General features: G+C 47.7%; 2 protein-coding genes across 6 annotated transcripts; both read right to left on the reverse strand.

Moving 5' to 3' along the window:
* Positions 1 to 219: 219 nt before the first annotated feature.
* Positions 220 to 12753, reverse strand: LOC135258097 (uncharacterized). 3 transcript variants are annotated; one of them, XM_064341345.1, is made up of 4 exons: positions 12126 to 12751; positions 11664 to 12013; positions 1179 to 1561; positions 220 to 788 (listed from the first exon to the last, which is right to left on the reverse strand). In XM_064341345.1, the coding sequence occupies exons 3-4, from the start codon at positions 1534 to 1536 to the stop codon at positions 379 to 381; spliced, it is 768 nt and encodes a 255-aa protein (XP_064197415.1). In that variant the 5' UTR covers positions 1537 to 1561; positions 11664 to 12013; positions 12126 to 12751; the 3' UTR covers positions 220 to 378. The 3 variants fall into 3 exon arrangements, with proteins under 3 accessions (XP_064197415.1, XP_064197416.1, XP_064197414.1); XM_064341346.1 differs by lacking the exon at positions 11664 to 12013 and having other exon boundaries at positions 12432 to 12753; XM_064341344.1 differs by having other exon boundaries at positions 11664 to 12751.
* Positions 12754 to 16184: 3431 nt separating this feature from the next.
* Positions 16185 to 19958, reverse strand: ndufa11 (NADH:ubiquinone oxidoreductase subunit A11). 3 transcript variants are annotated; one of them, XR_010330865.1, is made up of 5 exons: positions 19783 to 19958; positions 18551 to 18643; positions 18121 to 18243; positions 16902 to 17088; positions 16185 to 16576 (listed from the first exon to the last, which is right to left on the reverse strand). XR_010330865.1 is itself a non-coding variant. In XM_064341347.1 (4 exons), the coding sequence occupies exons 1-4, from the start codon at positions 19859 to 19861 to the stop codon at positions 16976 to 16978; spliced, it is 408 nt and encodes a 135-aa protein (XP_064197417.1). In that variant the 5' UTR covers positions 19862 to 19958; the 3' UTR covers positions 16876 to 16975. The 3 variants fall into 3 exon arrangements, 1 of the variants encoding a protein (XP_064197417.1); XR_010330864.1 differs by having other exon boundaries at positions 16185 to 16607; XM_064341347.1 differs by lacking the exon at positions 16185 to 16576 and having other exon boundaries at positions 16876 to 17088.
* Positions 19959 to 21083: the final 1125 nt, after the last annotated feature.

Consider the following 21083-nt stretch of genomic DNA (forward strand, 5'->3'; position numbering starts at 1 on the left):
AGTATCCTGCAGTTAAACTCTGAGAGGGAAGTATCCTGCAGTTAAACTCTGAGAGGGAAGTATCCCGCAGTTACACTCTGAGAGGGAAGTATCCCGCAGTTAAACTCTGAGAGGGAAGTATCCTGCAGTTAAACTCTGAGAGGGAAGTATCCAGCGTTTGAAACGAAGGGATGGATGTATCCAGCAAAAGACTGTGTCCCTCAGTTTTTTTCTCATGTGTCTGAAAACTTGAGACAGAAATTTCCCCCAGTCACACGGTCACAGCACCATAAACGTTTCAGAAGACCCTTCGGGCTTTCTCATGGAGATTTTGGAATTATTTTGTCCTCACACAAACCATCATGTATCCTCCGTGCCAGCAGGGGGCGGCAGTCTGGGCTATACGCAGCCACAGTCCTGGGCAGACAGCTCTTGGATGGTGTAGTACTTGTTGTTGTTCCCCAGAAAGGAGAAGTCTTCCTCGTAGTGCAGCGGGCGGCAGCAGGGAACGTGGCGAGTGGGCTCTTTCAGGACGCCGGCTGATTGGATGCTCTCCAGCGCCAGGTCGTAGGTCCGGCGGCGTTTGGAGCAGCGGCCGCTGCAGTACCTGAAGACGACCGTCTCCTCGCTCTCATAACCCAGCCCCAGCTGCGTCACGCTCACCTCCACCTCCTGCAAACCGCACAACTTCCTGCCCTTACGCTCCCGCTTTGTCCGCCTCGCCTTGTCCCGCCTCCACTTCCTGTCCAGCAGCGTTCCAATCACCTGCTTCAGCTCCCCCTCTGTAAAGCTCCGGAACATGTGATTAACTGTGGGAATAAACCAAACACTTTACATTATAGTACTGTATTTACTGTATTACTGTATTACTGTATTTACTGTAACACCCCATAACACACATAGCCATCATCAATTCTCTACTTAAAAAAAAATCTAATCTCACTGTATGTTTCAGGTTTCAGATGTGGTGTCAAACTCAGAAATCTGACCACACCTGTAAAATGAGGTTTTGGGACAGTGAACCCCTCTACAATACCAGTTTGAAAGAAATGCTGCTTACGCTAAATATCAGTATGAACAGGGACTGAACCGGCCCCAACTCCCCCTGCAGTGGCTGCTCTCATACTGCCGTCACATTCCCTAAATATGGGGGAAGAAGGCCGACGCACTGAACCCTGATGAAGGGAGCGGAACCTCACCTTCCGTGAGGAGGGACCGGAACCCGTCCACAGCCCTCCCAACCCGGAGCTTCCCCTCGCTTCGCAAGGAGGAAGAGGACGGAAAGGAATTTGAGTTTGAGGACGACGAAGACAACAACGATGATGATGATGATGGTGGTGATGACAACGATGATGGTACTGATGATAATGATGATGATGATGGTGGTGATGACGACGGTGATGGTGGTAACGAAGATGATGAGGGTTTCTGGGAGGCAGGACCCCAGAAGTGTCTGTGGTGGGGGAGGCCTGAGGGGACCATAGTTCTACTGAAGAGTCCAGAGAGGGCAGCAGTGCAGAGCATCAGGATGATGGCACCCCACTTCCATACCCTCATCTTACAATGACGGGGAGCATGGAGACTGCAACACACACAGAAACACCCCTTACTGCAACACACACAGAAACACCCCTTATTGTAACACACACATAAACACTCCTTACTGCAACACAACACACCATAACACACATTACTGCAACACAACACACCATAACACACATTACTGCAACACAACACACCATAACACACATTACTGTAACACACCACCCCAAAACACTGCTTACTGACACAGACACAGAAACACCACAAAACACCTGGGTATTACAGCAAAGCAATACCCTGCAATTGCAGCAAATTTAATGACAGCCTATGCTTCTTATCACACTGCAGTTTGCAAGCCAGGCTTGCACAGAAATGAGCTGGAGAAACATATTTCATATGCAGGTAGATATTGCAAACCCCCAAGTGACCAGCAGGGGTTGCTGGTGCACACCGAGAGTTCAGCTGACACAATTCCTCCCATCCTTGGGCAACGCTAGACCCAGTTATGCTATTAGGGCTGCAGACTGGCACGGTCCAGATCTGACAGTGGCACTTACAGGAACAACCGTGGGTTGGTGCTTTAAAGCAAAAATACACTTCAGGTAGCTTTTCAAACATGGGGACAGAGCCAAAGTATGCAGCCTCAGTTTAAACCTTGAGCAAAAGGTTGTTAGGGGCAGGAGACAGTTGAGGGCTTGTCACTGAGACAGGTCTTTAGGGGGGAGAAAGGGGTGTTAAGAATCTGTGGTTAAAACAGGTCTTTAGGGACACACAAGAGTGAACGGTTTATGGTTAAAACTGGCTTTTGTGGTGAGGAGACAGGTGTGTTAAGGGTCTGTGGTGGAGACAGGTCTTTAGGAAGAGGAAACACCGTTGTGTTAACAGTTTGCGGTTGAGACTTTCACAGATTGCTTCCAGACATTCGTGGTTGGACTGTGTTAAGCAACACTTTGCATGGCTTTGCTGACATGAGCGTGTGCTCTGTGCAATGAGTCACACAATCACTACAGAAGAAGAAGAGGGCAGTCCTCCAGCAGGAATGTGGAAAGCCACACCCACCTGCTGTCAACGTGCGTGCATGCATAGATTGTGTGTATTTGTGCGTGTGCGTGTGCGTGTGTGCGTGCTTACCGAGTGTGGGGGTGTGCGTGTGCGTGTGTGCGTGCTTACCGAGTGTGGGGGTGTGTGTGTGCGCGTGTGTGTATTTGTGTATGTGCGTGTGTGTGTGTGCGTGCGTGCTTACCGAGTGTGGGGGTGTGTGTATGTGCGTGTGTGTGTGTGCGTGCGTGCTTACGAGTGTGGGGTGTGCTGTGCGGTGTGTGGTGCTTACCGAGTGTGGGGGTGTGTGTGTGCGTGCTTACAGAGTGTGGTGTGTGTGTGGCGCATGTGTATGTGTGCGTGTGCGTGCTACCAGTGTGCGTGTGTGCGTGCTTACCGAGTGTGGGGGTGTGCGTGTGTGTGGTACGCTTACGAGTGTGGGGGTGTGTGTGTGCGGCTACAGTGTGGTGTTGTGTGTGCGCATGTGTGTATGTGTGCGTGTGCGTGCTTACCAAGTGTGCGTGTGTGCGTGCTTACCGAGTGTGGGGGTGTGCGTGTGCGTGTGTGTGTACGTGCTTACCGAGTGTGGGGGTGTGTGTGTGCATGCTTACAGAGTGTGCGTGTGTGTGTGTGCGCGTGTGTGTATGTGTATGTGTGTGTGTGCGTGTGTGTGTGCGTGCTTACCAAGTGTGGGGGTGTGTGTGTGCGTGCTTACAGAGTGTGGGGGTGTGTATGTGCGTGCTTACAGAGTGTGGGGGTGTGTGTATGTGCGTGTGCGTGTGCGTGTGTGCGTGCTTACCGAGTGTGGGTGTGTGTGTGTGTGTGCGTGTGCCTGGTATCCCTGGCTACTGAATCACCCCCATATGTATCCCAGGCCACCGAATCTCACCCGTATGTATCTCAGACTACTGAATCTCATCCGTATGTATCCCAGCATTCCTGGGAAATTCCATTCTCATCAGAAATTTGTGGTGAGGGTTAGGGTTAGGGTTAGGGTTAGTGCATTTGGGGACACATCAGAAAATTATCACCAAACACTTTTCCAGGTAGAGCAGTGATTCTCAGGTAGAATAGTGATTCTCTGGTAGAGGAGTGTGCTGAGAGGAGTGTGCTGAGAGGAGTGCGCTGAGAGGTGTGTGCTGAGAGGTGTGCGCTGAGAGGTGTGTGCTGAGAGGTGTGCACTGAGAGGTGTGTGCTGAGAGGTGTGTGCTGAGAGATGTGCGCTGAGAGGTGTGCGCTGAGAGGTGTGTGCTGAGAGGTGTGCGCTGAGAGGAGTGCGCTGAGAGGTGTGCGCTGAGAGGTGAGAGGTGTGTGCTGAGAGGAGTGTGCTGAGAGGTGTGCGCTGAGAGGAGTGTGCTGAGAGGTGTGCTGAGAGGTGAGAGGTGTGCGCTGAGAGGAGTGCGCTGACAGGTGTGCAATGAGAGGTGTGCGCTGAGAGGTGTGCGCTGAGAGGAGTGTGCTGAGAGGTGTGCGCTGAGAGGAGTGTGCTGAGAGGTGTGCTGAGAGGTGAGAGGTGTGCGCTGAGAGGAGTGCGCTGAGAGGAGTGTGCTGAGAGGTGTGTGCTGAAAGTGTCACGTGGTCCCTGGCCCCCACTTCCTGGTTCTCTGAGACTAAAGGCTATTTTAGACGATTTAGGATGTTTCACAACGGACCTGAAAAGCACTCAGGAGCATGTTGGCATTCCTTTCATTTTGAACCTAGCATTTCAACCTGCAACCCCAAAGTGAACAATGCTGACTTTGTTCCCTGCAGATCTAAAAAAAACTCTAGAAAGTGAAGGGTTCCTTTAACCTCGCATGAAATGCATTGCTGAGTTATTACTGCACTCCAGTTTCTCCGTTCTTCCTCTTCCCCTCTGCACCCCAGCTTCCACGTGTCTGTGACCAGCGCGTCTGGTCTGCTTGTTTTCATCCTTGTGTAGGCCATTGAGAGATCAGAGACAGAGGACAGAGGACATGGGGCTGTCTGCTCTGTGTCCTGGCCCATTCCAGGCCCGGACCGGCACCGATCTCATCAGAATGGAATGGAGCTTCTTTGTGTGAGGAGCGGACTCAGCCCGATGGCCTGCAGCCATGTTATGCGCCTTCAGAAACGATGAAGACGCGCCATTGTACTGTTAAACACAAAAACTCCATGAAGAAAACCCTCCAAGTCCCAACCCCTCGCCCCCCACCCCCAGCTGCAGAATTAACACTGCAGCTGCACGTCTGCACTGTGGAATTAACACTGCAGCTGCACGTCTGCACTGGGGAATTAACACTGCAGCTGCACGTCTGCACTGCGAAACTAACACTGCAGCTGCACGTCTGCACTGTGGAATTAACACTGCAGCTGCACGTCTGCACTGCGGAATTAACACTGCAGCTGCACGTCTGCACTGGGGAATTAACACTTCAGCTGCAAGTCTGCACTGTGGAATTAACACTGCAGCTGCACGTCTGCACTGTGGAATTAACACTGCAGCTGCACGTCTGCACTGTGGAATTAACACTGCAGCTGCACATCTGCACTGCGGAATTAACACTGCAGCTGCACGTCTGCACTGCGGAATTAACACTGCAGCTGCACATCTGCACTGGAATAACACTGCAGCTGCAGTCTGCACTGTGGAATTAACACTGCAGCTGCACGTCTGCACTGCGGAATTAACACTGCAGCTGCAAGTCTGCACTGGGAATTAACACTGCAGCTGCAAGTCTGCACTGTGGAATTAACACTGCAGCTGCACGTCTGCACTGTGGAATTAACACTGCAGCTGCACGTCTGCACTGTGGAATTAACACTGCAGCTGCACGTCTGCACTGTGGAATTAACACTGCAGCTGCACGTCTGCACTGCGGAATTAACACTGCAGCTGCACAGTCTGCACTGTGGAATTAACACTTCAGCTGCAAAGTCTGACACTGTGGAATTAACACTGCAGCGCAAGTCTGCACTGCTGGAATTAACACTGCAGCTGCACGTCTGCACTGCGGAATTAACACTGCAGCTGCACATCTGCACTGCGGAATTAACACTGCAGCTGCACGTCTGCACTGCGGAATTAACACTGCAGCTGCACGTCTGCACTGCGGAATTAACACTGCAGCAGAATTAACACTGCAGCTGCACGTCTGCACTGCGGAATTAACACTGCAGCTGCACGTCTGCACTGTGGAATTAACACTGCAGCTGCACGTCTGCACTGCAGAATTAACACTGGAGCTGCACGTCTAGCAGAAGTTGGCAGAAACCACCAAAACGAATGGGCCCTCGCTGGCACCCCTACTTTCCATTCTTAATTTCTTCTGGCATGTCACACTGATCGCCATGGTTACTGACAAGTATCTAATTTTGCCCTCATGGTGACCTTTAGGTGACCTCTGACCCCCATCTGGAGATTCTGCAGCCTGAATACCCTACTATCTGTGCAGCCCATGACTGTGCCTGTGCCTGTGCATGTGCGTGTGTGAGTTTATGTGTGTGTGAGCGTGTGTGTCTGCATATGTGTGAGAGCGTGCGTGTGTGTGTGCGAGTATGTGTTTATGTGTGTGTGTCTGTGTGTGTGCGTGTGTGTGAGAGTATGTGTTTATGTGTGTGTGTGTGTGTGCGAGTATGTGTTTATGTGTGTGTGTGTGTGTGTGTGTGTGCGTGCGTGTGTGAGTATGTGTTTATGTGTGTGTGTCTGTGTGTGTGCGTGTGTGTGCGAGTATGTGTTTATGTGTGTGTGCATGTGCGTGTGCCTGTGTACATGTACGTGCCTGTGTACATGTATGTGTGTGCGTGCATGTGTGTGTGTGTGCGTGTGTGTGTGAGAGTATGTGCGTGTGTGTGTGAGCATGTGTATGTGTATGAGTGTGTGTTTGTGAGAGAGTGAGTGCATGTGCGTGTGTGAGTGTGTGTATGAGTGTGTGTTTGTGAGAGAGTGAGTGTTTGTGAGAGAGTGAGTGCATGTGCGTGTGAGCGTGTGTATGTGTATGAGTGTGTGTTTGTGAGAGAGTGAGTGCATGTGCGTGAGCGTGTGTATGTGTATGAGTGTGTGTTTGTGAGAGAGTGAGTGTGTGTGAGAGAGTGAGTGCGTGTGTGTGTGAGCGTGTGTATGTGTATGAGTGTGTTTGTGAGAGAGTGAGTGAGCGTGTGTATGTGTATGAGTGTGTTTGTGAGAGAGTGAGTGTTTGTGAGAGAGTGAGTGCATGTGCGTGATTGAATGAAACATGTTTGACCTCCACCCCTCCCTCCATCAACTGGTCCAGACAATATTCTAAATCAGGCACATCAGGATTTTTAAAAACGTAATTGCTCTGTATTGTGCTGTCAGATTATAGCGTTTGGACTGAGTGTGTGTGTGTGTGCTGTAAACCTGTGCGTGCTTGTCCTCCAATTTACATTTGTTTGGAGAGAAAGCAAATGAGACACCTGTGTCTCTGTGTCTCTCTCTGCGCATTTCAGTCTCATTGCCAGGTGAAGAGCCCAGTACCCATCCAAACTGCATTGTGCAGGACAAGCCGGAGTGTAAGGTTGTGTATAAATAATAACAGTAATAAGAATAATATCAACAATAATAACACGAACATGCACCAGAAACACGTAGAGCAGAGCATCAGCCCAGTAAAGAGATCGTTCCGGGTAAAAGCCCAGACAATAACATGCATGTGTACAGTATGAAACTGTCAAACATCAGCCAATCAGAGATCAGAGACAGGCCCCCTCAGTAGAGTAAGCACCAGTCACAAGCATCGCCACGCAGGACCAAGTCTAACCCTACTCTGAACACTAACACAGAGCTCATAACCCCACTCTGAACACTAACACAGCCAGCTGATAACCCCACTCTGAACACTAACACAGAGCTCATAACCCCACTCTGAACACTAACACAGCCAGCTGATAACCCCACTCTGAACACTAACACAGCCAGCTCATAACCCCACTCTGAACACTAACACAGAGCTCATAACCCCACTCTGAACACTAACACAGAGCTCATAACCCCACTCTGAACACTAACACAGCCAGCTCATAACCCCACTCTGAACACTAACACAGCCAGCTCATAACCCCACTCTGAACACTAACACAGCCAGCTCATAACCCCACTCTGAACACTAACACAGAGCTCATAACCCCACTCTGAACACTAACACAGCCAGCTCATAACCCCACTCTGAACACTAACACAGCCAGCTGATAACCCCACTCTGAACACTAACACAGAGCTCATAACCCCACTCTGAACACTAACACAGCCAGCTCATAACCCCACTCTGAACACTAACACAGAGCTCATAACCCCACTCTGAACACTAACACAGAGCTCATAACCCCACTCTGAACACTAACACAGAGCTCATAACCCCACTCTGAACACTAACACAGAGCTCATAACCCCACTCTGAACACTAACATAGAGCTCATAACCCCACTCTGAACACTAACACAGAGCTCATAACCCCACTCTGAACACTAACATAGAGCTCATAACCCCACTCTGAACACTAACACAGAGCTCATAACCCCACTCTGAACACTAACACAGAGCTCATAACCCCACTCTGAACACTAACATAGCAAAGCCATGAACCCCACTCTGCACACACTAACACAGAGCTCTCCCCTGACACTAACAGAGCCTAACACTCTGAACACTAACACAGCCAGCTCATAACCCCACTCTGAACACTAACACAGAGCTCATAACTCCACTCTGAACACTAACACAGAGCTCATAACCCCACTCTGAACACTAACACAGAGCTCATAACCCCACTCTGAACACTAACACAGCCAGCTCATAACTCCACTCTGAACACTAACACATTCACTTTTAAAAAATATTAATTTATCTGGAAATGGAATAACTAATAAATACATAAGAAATAAAAAATAATTATTAATGCTGTCCTGTTGCCCATAATTTCATATTTTGTGTTTGTCTACGCAGCTCTCATTGTGTTGCATTAAATGCTCATTGATGCACAAACAGCCTACTCATCATGACTCAGAGAGACTACATTACAGGGAGAACGCAGTCTGCTGTTAAACCGTATGTTAAGACCACTTGCAAGTCGTTCAAGTCGACTTTGAGATGCAAATAAAAAATGTGCAGAGAAAAAGAAACGTGGTGAAGGAATACTGGCCTCGGTGAGACGTTGGCCAACACCACAGCCAGAATGTGCTCCCTTCATCAGGGCTGCAGAGTTAAGCAGAAATAACTCCCACATCTCACACAGAACCACATGTTTACGCCCCCAATCATTCTTCTTCTATAAACATTCAAATATCTTTTCACTTATTTATCTGAAATGTGTGTTATTTTTTGGCTTCCAGTGGCAGTGATATTTTGTATGTGTAAATTTGTTAGTAAAATCTGGGGGAGAAGCACAGAGCACAAAGTCTGATTATTACCATTCAGGCTCTGCTGATAAGGAGCACCGTAGCACAGAGAAACAGGGACATTGAGGGGATAATAACTGAGGGGTCAATCACTGCCTGCCTGTCCTCAAACACGCTCACATAGGGGCCCAACACGCTCGCATACGGGCTGAGCACGCTCACATACGGGCCCAACACGCTCACATAGGGGCCCAACACGCTCACATAGGAGCCCAACACGCTCACATAGGGGCCCAACACGCTCACATACAGGCCCAACACGCTCACATACAGGCCCAACACGCTCACATAGGGGCCAAACACGCTCGCATAGGGGCCAAACACGCTCACATACAGGCCCAACACGCTCACATAGGGGCCAAACACGCTCGCATAGGGGCCCAACACGCTCACATAGGGGCCAAACACCACTCACATACGGGCCAACACGCTCACATACAGGCCACCGCTACAAGAGCAAACCTCACATAGGCCAACACCTCACATAGGGGCCCAACATGCTCACATACAGGCCCAACACGCTCACATACAGGCCCAACACGCTCACATACGGGCCAAACACGCTCACATAGGGGCCAAACACGCTCACATAGGGGCCCAACACGCTCACATAGGGGCCAAACACGCTCACATAGGGGCCCAACACGCTCACATAGGGGCCAAACACGCTCACATAGGGGCCCAACACGCTCACATAGGAGCCCAACACGCTCACATACGGGCCAAACACGCTCACATAGGGGCCAAACACGCTCACATAGGGGCCCAACACGCTCACACACGGGTGAGTCTGGGTCAAATTCGGTCTCATAAGAAATCCCGAAACCAAAATGACGCTGATCTCAGATCGTTAACCCGGGAGATATGGGCCAATGAAATTAGGAACTCCATGACTTTGACCTACAAGAAAAACTATATGTATACTATATCTAAACGTAGACTATATTTATACTATACTAAAGTATACTATATAAAAACTATATCCTATATTTAAAAATGGATCAGAATTTCAAAGTTACTATAGGTAATAATGTCATCAACACCAGCATAAAATTTGGTGGTGGGATTTTGAGTTGCTGCCAAGCTGCATTTACCTTATGTGGCATCGCATCACTTATTCCTCACAGTGTTTTTGAACTGCAGTTAATGATCAGAGCCAACACACAAAGTCTGGCACATGAGAAATTACACTGTCTTTGAGGCCGACTCTGTATCTTCTACCTCAAGTCACAGGTCTGGAGGACCTCCCTGTGTCTTGTGTTCCTGTATTTTAGCCCTAGTGGGTTGCTAATGATGCTGCACTAGCCCCTGCCAGGACTCCATCGCTTCACTAAGATCAACTTTAAAAGACACTGAGGGGGAGGTGCTACTATCATTCTAAGATTATGAGGTACTTTACAAAGCTATGAATCCTTTCAGTATTTGCTACAAGCACAACATTCATAATTCAAATTGAAAGAATACATAAAGTCTGCAGCAGAGATTATTGTTTGGCCTGTAGGTAGGTGAGAATCCCTTCTTCATAGTCTTTATTAACATTAATATTATTTTCAATGGCCACGTTTTATTTGAGGAGAATAACAACCAGGATTATCTATGTTTCAATCACGTTTTCATAACGTATGCCTGGGCCACTATGTATGGAGGTTATACTGCCCGTCCTGAAATTACTGGAATCTGACCGCGCCCCTGTCGTCAGAAAATAATTATCCCCGTGCAGTTTCTACTGTACTGGCAAACTGACATCACTAAGACCTGCTTCTGAAGACGCCCGTGGCTATTCTCTCTTTTATAATCCCTCACGCAGAAGGCAGCTTAATGCGCTCGTTTCATGTTTCCCCGAATAAAAGCATTGCAATCATTAGGAGCGCCTTTACGCACGAGAAATATTAACGTCCATTTCGCTCAAACGTCCAAATAAACAGAGGTATTGAATGATGTTTTGATAAATCAAATTGACACTTCGATCACCGTTTACCGAATATCACTATTTTCAACAAAGATATATGTCGTCCTTCAGGATCTATTGTAAGAACACATGGAACACACACGCATGAGAGAGAATGCGCTCTCACGTGTGCGCCGGCTTTACAGTGGTACAAATAGAGTCTTTTCTTTATTTTTTGTTTTTTTTTTCAATAGTTTAATTTTAAGTTTTCTTTTATGCGCTAGGAGAGGCGAGTGAAGCTGATGTATCTGCAGCGGTCTTCACTGAGCTCGCGTTCTAAATTGGTGGCCGGTTTTCCACAGGTGATGGGTTTAGGAGACAAGATGAGCCCGTCTGCCTCTTTCCACACACGATTTGGACTGTACACTGAGTTTAAAGGCTACCACGCGCCCGAGGCGCGCCCCATGCTGCTTCCGTCTGGTCTTATAATACTGCCCCTTGAAATGCCGTAGAAGGCTACGACAGAGAGGTGAAGGTGATTTGGTTATGCCCTATAATAATAATTTAAACCTGGAAAAAATATGGAGTCTATTCTATGAAGTTCTACAAATGATTAAGCCAGACCAGGTTTCTTAACCAGTATGTTCTGTTTACTTATTAGCGTTTACTGTGAAACTATTAGCCTGGGCCAAACACAAGGGTTACTCACAGTAATGCGCGGGGAACCCGGAGCTTGGTGCTCGTTTTAGCAGCGCTAATGCAGCGCGTAACCGGGCACACCGATGCGCTTTACACCTGCTTCACAAATCCTGGCTGATATCCATAGAGGATGGCGCATCCTTACCGTTCGCCGGGCCAATCCAGACTGGTCTGCGTGCGTTAGCGTTCAGTAGACCCCGGTGAAGTCAGAGCTGTGTATGCACCTCCGCATGGAAAAGCGAGAGGAGAGGGGCTCTCCCTGTCCCTTTACACCGATAATCCATCCGTCTCGGCCTCGCGGGTTAGATTAGGGGGCGCCGCAGCGCGGGACGCTCCAAACGTGAATGGACTCCATCCCCTTCACGCGCGTGCGGCGCAGAAATCCCCATCCTGGCGCAAGGCACCGGGCTCCCCCAGGGACACGCGCATACGCAGGAGCCGATCGCCTGGTCAGCTGTGCCCAGCTAGTCGGCGCCCACGGACACCCTTGGTAAACTGATGAGACAAAGACGGGGACCGGTGGCGTATCCGCTCTCTGAAACTCACGCGTGTATGGAGTGAAAAACAATTAGCAATAAATATAAAACTCCAAACAAACTGGACCTACTTTCCCCTTTCCTGCTTCTCCAGAAAATGAGTCCAGGAATGTCAGGCGCGATGAATTCAATCGTTTAGTTCCACAATTTGCAACAGAGAAAAACTGAAACACCGAGTTATAGACGATCACTGTAACTCCGTCTCCATCAGAAAAACTGAACTTTTTCCATTCTCAAATCCAACAAAAGCAGTGGGACAGTTGCATGGATGTTGCATACAAGCTGCATTTCCCCAAACATCTTCAGGGGGAGTATTCCAGCAACGGTGATTTACACACGAAAGAAAATCCAACACACCTTTCAGATGGTATCCATACCTCTGTCGCTGACGTACATCAAATGTTTCCGCCTCCTAGTTCACAGTTAAGAGTCTGTGTTTCGGCGTCTTCACCTCGAACCGTTTCGCGGCTAATTTCACCTGTCAACAAAGACAGCACCGACACGGGGGGAGACACGAGAATGACGAGAAGCTCTCAACATCCTCCTCGACAGCTCCGCTGTGATTTATGTCCAAAAACACATTACAGCGCTCCCGTCTCGCATGAGTGCAAAGGGCTCAACCCCGGACTGTTGCTCCGTCTTTGGGGTGGAGCTCAAGGGGGGAGGCACGAGGGGTGCGCTGCGTCACAGAGGCTCCAACCCTCTCCGCTATGGCACATCCCACCCGGAAGCACGGCGCAACGGTAATGAGGCATGCTGCTGGTATGCTGATAACATTGATCGAGAAGCAGCGTGCATGGTCCGCGCGCTGGACTGCGACACTGAGTATAACGAGATCGACAGGCAGAGTGAAAACGTGCGGACAGTACAGGTGTCCCGAGAACGGACGGTTGATGCTTCACCTGGCATCCTGGTAATAATTATGCACTCTTGCTTTCAACCTGACAACGCTGTATTCTGTATCCCCCTTAGATAGCAAGCGTGTAAGAAAGGCTGGGGTATGACAGTTATCATGTAATGGAGTGAATGGGAGTCGTTTTATTTGCTCATTGGACCCTGTGTGGATTTTGCCGTATCATGCAGGACAGTGATGAAAACATGGCTACCATGCCCACTATGTCTATTATTTTTTAAACATTACTTGTTTCTGCGCTGCATACTCGGGTATAGACTTTTCATCTTCAGACCTGTACATAAATTATGCTTTCTGAAATTGTGCAATTCAGGTGTGTTCTCCAAGGGAGTTTGTGAAGAGCTTTCAGATGAGGAAACGCCAGCCTTCAGGTGAACCATGTCTGTCTCAATATTAAACCACAGGGATTAATCCAACACCCCTCAGCCACCTGTACACAGATAATAGAGAGAGGACACCTGTGACATCAATTTACTCACCCACGGTGTCAGAATGTGTGCACTCTGGGTTAGAAAACAGCAGAAAACCAATGCTTCATCTTGAAGATGTAATAACTATCTGTACCAGGGGATGTGACAGCCTGCCACTGTAACAGGGGATGTGACCGCCTGCCACGGTAACAGGGATGTGACAGGCTGCCACGGTAACAGGGATGTGCCAGGCTGCCACGGTAACAGGGATGTGACAGGCTATCACTGTAACAGGGGATGTGACAGGCTGCCACGGTAACAGGGATGTGCCAGGCTGTCACTGTAACAGGCTGCCACGGTAACAGGGATGTGACAGCCTGCCACGGTAACAGGGGATGTGACAGCCTGCCACGGTAACAGGGGATGTGACAGGCTGCCACGGTAACAGGGATGTGCCAGGCTGTCACTGTAACAGGCTGCCGGTACAGGATGTGACAGCTGCCCGTACAGGGATGTGACAGCCTGCCACGGTAACAGGGGATGTGACAGGCTGCCACGGTAACAGGCTGCCACGGTAACAGGGATGTGACAGGCTGCCACGGTAACAGGGATGTGACAGGCTATCACTGTAACAGGGGATGTGACAGCCTGCCACTGTAACAGGGGATGTGACAGGCTATCACTGTAACAGGGGATGTGACAGGCTGCCACGGTAAATGGGATGTGACAAGCTGCCATAATGCTACAATTAAATCCAGAAATCTGCATGTTAATGAGATGGATGTTTTTTCTGCATTAAAATGTGATGAAACCAATTAAGAAAGAACACGGAGCACACAGCTGGTAAAGGTGGACCCAGACCGAGCGCTACAAAAACAGGCTTTGTGTGGCTTGGGTTAATTCACAGAACAGACACAAGGCCAGAGCATCAGTTTGCCATTAGGCTGCCACATGTTGTGTGTGGATAAACAGCCTTAATAAAGACCTGCTGTTTGTCCACTTTCCATTTTTAAACAATGTCACAGTTTTAGCATAGGTGATGTAGCACACTTAGTGTACATATAACACCTAACAATTATTAAGAGCAGTAAACCTAGCTACATGTATGCTAACATGCACATACATTCATAAGGGTAGTTATATGCATCCAAGCACACACATAAATAATAATTAGCTAATAATAATCAATGCTACTTTGTATTGTGTTCATTTGGTACAAATGATGATCCATATGAGGAATGTTCAGTAAGCAACATGCAGGCTATCAGAGAGCTAGCTGAGACCTGACAAAGCTGCTTATCCTGTTACGCTGCATCACAGCAGGGTGAGGAATACAAGGGTGAGGGCCAGACTGAGAGGCGACTGGGGTAACCAGGCTAATAACCAGCTCACTGGCCCCCCAGAGGCCCAATCCCACCCCAATCCTGCCCTGCTCTCGAACCTGCCCCAGCCCCCAATCCTGCCCTGATCCTGAACCTGCCCCACCCCCCAAACCTGCCCTGCTCTCGAACCTGCCCCACCCCCCAAACCTGCCCTGATCTCGAACCTGCCCCACCCCCCAATCCTGCTCTCAAACCTGCCCCACCCCCCAAACCTGCCCTGCTCTCGAACCTGCCCCACCCCCCAAACCTGCCCTGATCTCGAAACTGCCCCACCCCCAATCCTGCCCTGCTCTCGAACCTGCCTCACCCCCCAACCTGCCCTTCTCTCGAACCTGCCCGCCCCAAACATGCCCCCCCCCCAACCTGCCTTCTCTCGAACCTGCCCGCCCCCAAACATGCCCCACCCCCCCAACCTGCCCTTCTCTCGAACCTGCCCCAGCCCCGAATCCTGCCCTGCTCTCAACCTGCCTCACCCCCAACCTGCCCTTCTCTCGAACCTGCCGCCCCAATGCCCACCCCCAACCTGCCCTTCTCTCGACCTGCCGCCCCAACATGCCACCCAACCTGCCTTCTCTCGACCTGCCCAGCCCGAATCCTGCCTGCTCTCGAACCTGCCCCACCCCCAACCTGCCTGCTCTGAACCTGCCCACCCCCCAACCTGCCCTGCTCTCGAACCTGCCCCACCCCCAAACCTGCACCGCCCCCAAACATGCCCCACCCCTTGGGGAAGCACAGAATTGTCTAGAATGTCATTGTACGCTGTAGCATTAAGATTCGCCTTCATTGGAACTAAGGGGCCTAGCTGAACACATGAAAAACAGCCCTAGGCCAAGGGGTGTCCAGATACTTTTGGACATACAGTGTAATTGTTTGTTATTTATTTATTGTTTCATTTAGTTTTGTTTGTTCTGACATGTAATTTTTTGTTGGATGACTTGGCTTTGTACATGTTTCATAAATGAATACTCAAAATGCCTATTTGTATATTCTTTGCGATTAAAAAAATATATACTTCCTTTCTTGGCTCCTAGCTCCACCCATCAGAGGACGCGAGGAAAGAAAGCAAGGACAGATAAAATAAGCCCTTACTGTGCGTCTCAGAGGCTGCAGAGCCATGTCGGCCACCAGGGGGCAGCAGAGCAGAGAAACAGCAGGGCGACCCCACTGGGCCGTTTCCTAGTCTGATTAAGTGCCTGAGTGCAACTTTTTACCCCCCTCAGGTCCACACTGCCTCTCAGGTCTCACACCCCCCACTCAGGTCCACACTGCCTCTCAGGTCTCTGTGGAGTGGAGTTTATTACCCTCCCCAGCTCAGCAACTGGTAGTTTCGAGCATTTAGAGCCCTCGCTCTGAAGGTAAGAGTAGTTTCATAGTTTCTACAGCCCTGGTAGAAACAGTATAGGCTTCCCTAGTTCAGGATATGATGCAGTTTCCAATGATCCCAGCCTTTTAACAGGGCTCAAAACATCAGAAAATGTGAACAAACATTTATATTGGAACCAAATTGTCTACTTTATTCATTGACTTAGGTGCAGGAACATATTTTTGTGTTTTTTAACCTTCGTTGTTTTTTTATTCCCCCAGATTAAAGTGTTGGAACGGCTACATTCCTCTAAACATGTTTCCACATGGACGCTAGCATGTGCAGCTGCGTGACATTTCTGCAAACAGACCATTTCCTGTCTTCACCTGTAATTAGCTCCACCATTTCCTCCGTGTGATCCTGCCAACGGCCTGCTTGTTTGTGCCAGGTCTTGCGCGTCGATCACAGTGTGGTAAAACTTCGCCCCCATCAGGCAGGTTGTCAAACTGCAGCACTTATTGATGGGAAGAATAAACCTGATTAACCTGTAATAATTAAATAGGAGTTCAGCACTCAATTAAATTATTTTATCTGGTTTCAGGTAAACACAAACTGTATGCTCTCTTTTCAATTACCTAAAAGTTATCAAGAGGCAAGCTTTCAACAAGGAAAGTAAGCCGGTCTTCTGATTAAATCAATCCCATCCAAAATATGAAACCAAATGGAAACCATTTTGCAGTGTAATTTCTCTTTTCTTTGGTGATGACCGGTCACAGTTCAGACAATAATAATAACCAGATGCTCAACACCATCTTTGAACAGAGGAAAAAAATAATTACATTTATTCAGGACAAAAAAAAGAAGAAATGTACATGACATCACACCGGGGCGGGGCGGGATGTGTCCAGGCGGGTCACATTTTGGGCGGACTGAAGATGTTCCACCCCTCCATCTTGCCCACCTTGGTGAACATGGCGACCGTCCCGAGGCCCATGCATGCGCCGAAACCAGTCATGGCGCTGTGACCTGCCCACCAGAAAAACACCAGCCTTTAACACTGCTAATCAACACTGAGACACCAGCATTTAACACTGCCAATCAACACTGGGACCCCAGCCTTTAACACTTCCGATCAACACTCAGACACCTGCCTTTAACACTGCCGATCAACACTCAGACACCAGCCTTTAACACTTCCAATCAACACAGACACCTGCCTTAACACCGATCAACACTGGGACCCCAGCCTTTAACACTTCCAATCAACACTCAGACACCAGCCTTTAACACTTCCGATCAACACTCAGACACCTGCCTTTAACACTGCCGATCAACACTCAGACACCAGCCTTTAACACTTCCAATCAACACAGACACCTGCCTTTAACACTGCCGATCAACACTCAGACACCAGCCTTTAACAGTGCCAATCAACACTGAGACACCAGCATTTAACACTGCCAATCAACACTCAGACACCAGCCTTTAACACTGCCAATCAACACTCAGACACCAGCCTTTAACACTGCCAATCAACACTCAGACACCAGAATTTAACACTGCCAATCAACACTCAGACACCAGAATTTAACACTGCCAATCAACACTCAGACACCAGCCTTTAACACTGCCAATCAACAGACACCAGCCTTTAACACCGCCAATCAACACTGAGACACCAGCCTTTAACACTGCCAATCCACTCGGATACACCAGCTTTTAACACTGCCAATCAACACTGAGACACCAGCATTTAACACTGCCAATCAACAGAGACACCAGCATTTAACACTGCCAATCCACTCTGATACACCAGCTTTTAACACTGTCAATCAATACTGAGACACCAGCATTTAACACTGCCAATCAACACTGAGACACTAGTCTTTAACACTGCCAATCAACAGAGACACCAGAATTTAACACTGCTAATGAACTTGGTTACAGCCAGTCACTCTGACTTTTACAGTGAAATAAAGGAATCCTGGTTCAGGCACTCTTATTGTGAAATACAGGACTCCTGGTTCAGACACTCTTATTGTGAAATGCAGGACTCACTGCGGGCTCCAAGGAAGACTCCCGAGGCGCAGCCGCCGATGAAGTAGTTGAGGGGGTCATCGGGGGCGTCACGGGCCTGTGCACTCAGACAGGTGGCCATCCCAAAAATCGCCCCCAGACTGGCTGCAAGTAACAAACACACAGCTCAGTCTCCTCAAACAACCACCACATCCACATAACAACGCCAAACAACCACATAACCAACACACAACAACCACATTACCACATACAGCAACCACATAACCAACACAACCACATAACTAACACACAACAACCACATAACCAACACACACCAACCGCATAACCACACAACAACCACCCAACCAACACACAACAACCACATAACGTCCTCACACAACCACTGAACCATCTCCACACAGGAACTCATAACTCAATAGAGGCATAAGGACGCAGAGAGGGGAAGGGTTACCCATGGTGACTGTGCCTGCAGTGGCTCTCTGTACAGCCTGGAGGGCGGAGTCAGGCTGGAACGCGACAATGTGGTAGGCGGAGCCCACAAGCCCTGCAGAAGGATAGGAGAGTTAAGGAACAGTGGTTGGTTGCATGAAACAGTGCCCATATCATAAGATAATGACCAATAATAATAGGGATTTGATGCCTCAGGTGGGAAATATGTTTTTCTGGAAGTTAAATATGTCCTTAATGTTGTGGGGTGTTCAGAAAAGTTATACATAATACATCTAAAAATGTCAAAGTCCAAATCGTACTGGTTTCGTGGAATGACTCTTATACTTCAGTAAATTCTTTAGTAAGTACTTATGTAGTTCTATGCAACTCAAAGTTAAGGGTATTTTAAGGGAAAAGTTAAGAGGTCATTTTCTTTAAGGCGTTTCATGCAACCAGCCAGTGAAGGTGTCAGATCTAACTACAGGTTGACTGACTAGGCACTCAACAGGCACAAAAGGCTGGCAATCTTAAATACTTCATCCACAGGTTATATGCGTATTTAGCAGCAGCCATTACACAGTTTCAATTATCAAAAGCACAAATATAACTGCTTATTAGAATAAAAAATGTTCAGAATCCACAAACTAGCTAATAGCTATTTACACACACAACACAGGCTACAAATCGTAAACTGTGCAAGTCAGTCTCCCGAAAGCTTGCAAAAAAAACAATCTCTCGTAGAAGTGTGCATAACGATCAACCAAGTGGGGTTGAAGTTTCGATACCAGGTGGGACACTGCCGTTATAAAGCTATGCAGTGTATTTAACGTGATTCAGGACAGTAAATATCATATTTAAAATGTAGTATGTGTAGTATGTGTAAGTTGACTATCCGCTAAATGAAAGTAAAACATGAAACGTAAAACAGGTGCACTAACACGTACGTTACGCCGCCTATATCTCATCATCTAGTTGTAATATCGATATAAAATCAACCACAGCTACAAGGCTACCGGTAAACCGCGTGATCAGTTTATACGCCACCAAAACCAAGCTGGACAGGGCTTTGAATGTGATTATTTAGGAAGCTGAGACCCGGGCACCGCCATATCTCTGTTAGGACAAACTTGCAAGCATAGCTAACGTTAGCTGTTGATAGAGACTGTTCAGGCCCACTGTTCTCGCGGGCGCTCTTTAACATTTTATCCGACTGAAACGGCGTCGCTAGTGCTATGCACAGTGAGCCAGACTTACCCAGCGCTGTGCCTAACTTTGTGGTGATCCATGTTTTCCCTACGCAGTCTCTCCCTTCTTCGAGATCCCAGTAACCCATCTTGAATCTAACAAGGGCATCTGCAGCACAGGGAAATACCGCGAGATCGTACGAGACCTGAGTGGTCTTAAAACTTTATTAGTAAGTGTTACAAAAGCAAGAACACACTGGCAAGTCGCCCGAGTTTATATAGCATGGAGACGCTGTGTGTCGATCGCAGATTTTAAGTCTCAGCTGAAAACGCGGCTGTTTAATTGTTGATTTCAATCTCTGTCTCTACAATTTGTTTTAGTTAACCTTTATTTAACCAGGAAAAAACCCACTGAGATCTAAATCTCTTTTGCAAGGGGGACCTGACTAATCATTGATTTGATTTGGTTTTACTCTTGTTCTTTATTTTCTGTCCTTTCTCCCCACTATGGATCTACTGAACTACTTCCTTTCTTATTTGAAAGGTGCTCTATAAATGAAGTTGTTGTTGTTGATGATGATGATACACATGAAGAATCTTCCTCCAGCTCATCTTTTATATTTCTGTTTAATCTGGCAAATTTCCACAAACAAATGCTTTTAGCTTGGATGCTACACAATTTTTTCCCACACAGATATGTTATGAATAATCGTGACATATTAAAACAAATCTATTTACTTCCGTAGTTGGTTTAACAATAATATTGTGTTATTATTGTATTGCAACTACTTAATTCTGAGTGTTTTCTTTTGAACTATTCTGAATTCTTATCTACTTACAATATCTCTGTTATTCCAAGAGAGTTTGCCATTAGAATGGATGTTATTCCTCAAGGGGTTATTGAAGGATAGCAATGAATCACAATGTATCTACCATGCTCCTTGACTTGTATGGTGGTTAAACTTTTTTTTTTAATTTTTTTAAATCTAGTCCCTCAATTGCATCTTGGAAAAATTTGAAAATGAGAGAAGTTAGATCCATTTTTGAAAAAGACATTCCTTGTGCAATATCTCATTGGAGGGATTTATTTCGAATAATCAGTGAATTGTTGCAATAACTCCAAAGCTATAGATTCTTCACACGTGTAATCACTTTAAGATATTTATTTAATCTTTTTTCTTTTTTTATTGTGAACCCCTGGGAACTTCAACTGCTATTATGACTTTAGTTGTACTGATTCCGATAGTTAAATATTTCATTGTGAATGTTAGTTTCCTATACAAGCAGCATTTAAAAATGTTCAGGTTTGGAGATGCCAAGTTTTCATGGTCATCCTCCACCGCACTGATTCTTGGGTAGGAGTCCGAGGAA

This window comes from Anguilla rostrata, chromosome 6 (genome assembly GCF_018555375.3).
Source record: "Anguilla rostrata isolate EN2019 chromosome 6, ASM1855537v3, whole genome shotgun sequence".
NCBI lineage: Eukaryota > Metazoa > Chordata > Actinopteri > Anguilliformes > Anguillidae > Anguilla > Anguilla rostrata.

What these genes read in the sequence shown, in the direction of transcription:
- LOC135258097 (XM_064341346.1), bottom strand. Translation starts at nt 1,536, where the DNA reads ATGAGGGTATGGAAGTGGGGTGCCATCATCCTGATGCTCTGCACTGCT. An exon ending in CCGGTCCCTCCTCACGGAAG is followed by an intron (nt 789 to 1,178) that starts GTGAGGTTCCGC and finishes TTATTCCCACAG; the next exon opens with TTAATCACATGTTCCGGAGC.
- ndufa11 (XM_064341347.1), bottom strand. Translation starts at nt 19,861, where the DNA reads ATGGGTTACTGGGATCTCGAAGAAGGGAGAGACTGCGTAGGGAAAACA. An exon ending in AAAGTTAGGCACAGCGCTGG is followed by an intron (nt 18,644 to 19,782) that starts GTAAGTCTGGCT and finishes ATCCTTCTGCAG; the next exon opens with GGCTTGTGGGCTCCGCCTAC. An exon ending in AGTCTTCCTTGGAGCCCGCA is followed by an intron (nt 17,089 to 18,120) that starts GTGAGTCCTGCA and finishes TCTGGTGGGCAG; the next exon opens with GTCACAGCGCCATGACTGGT.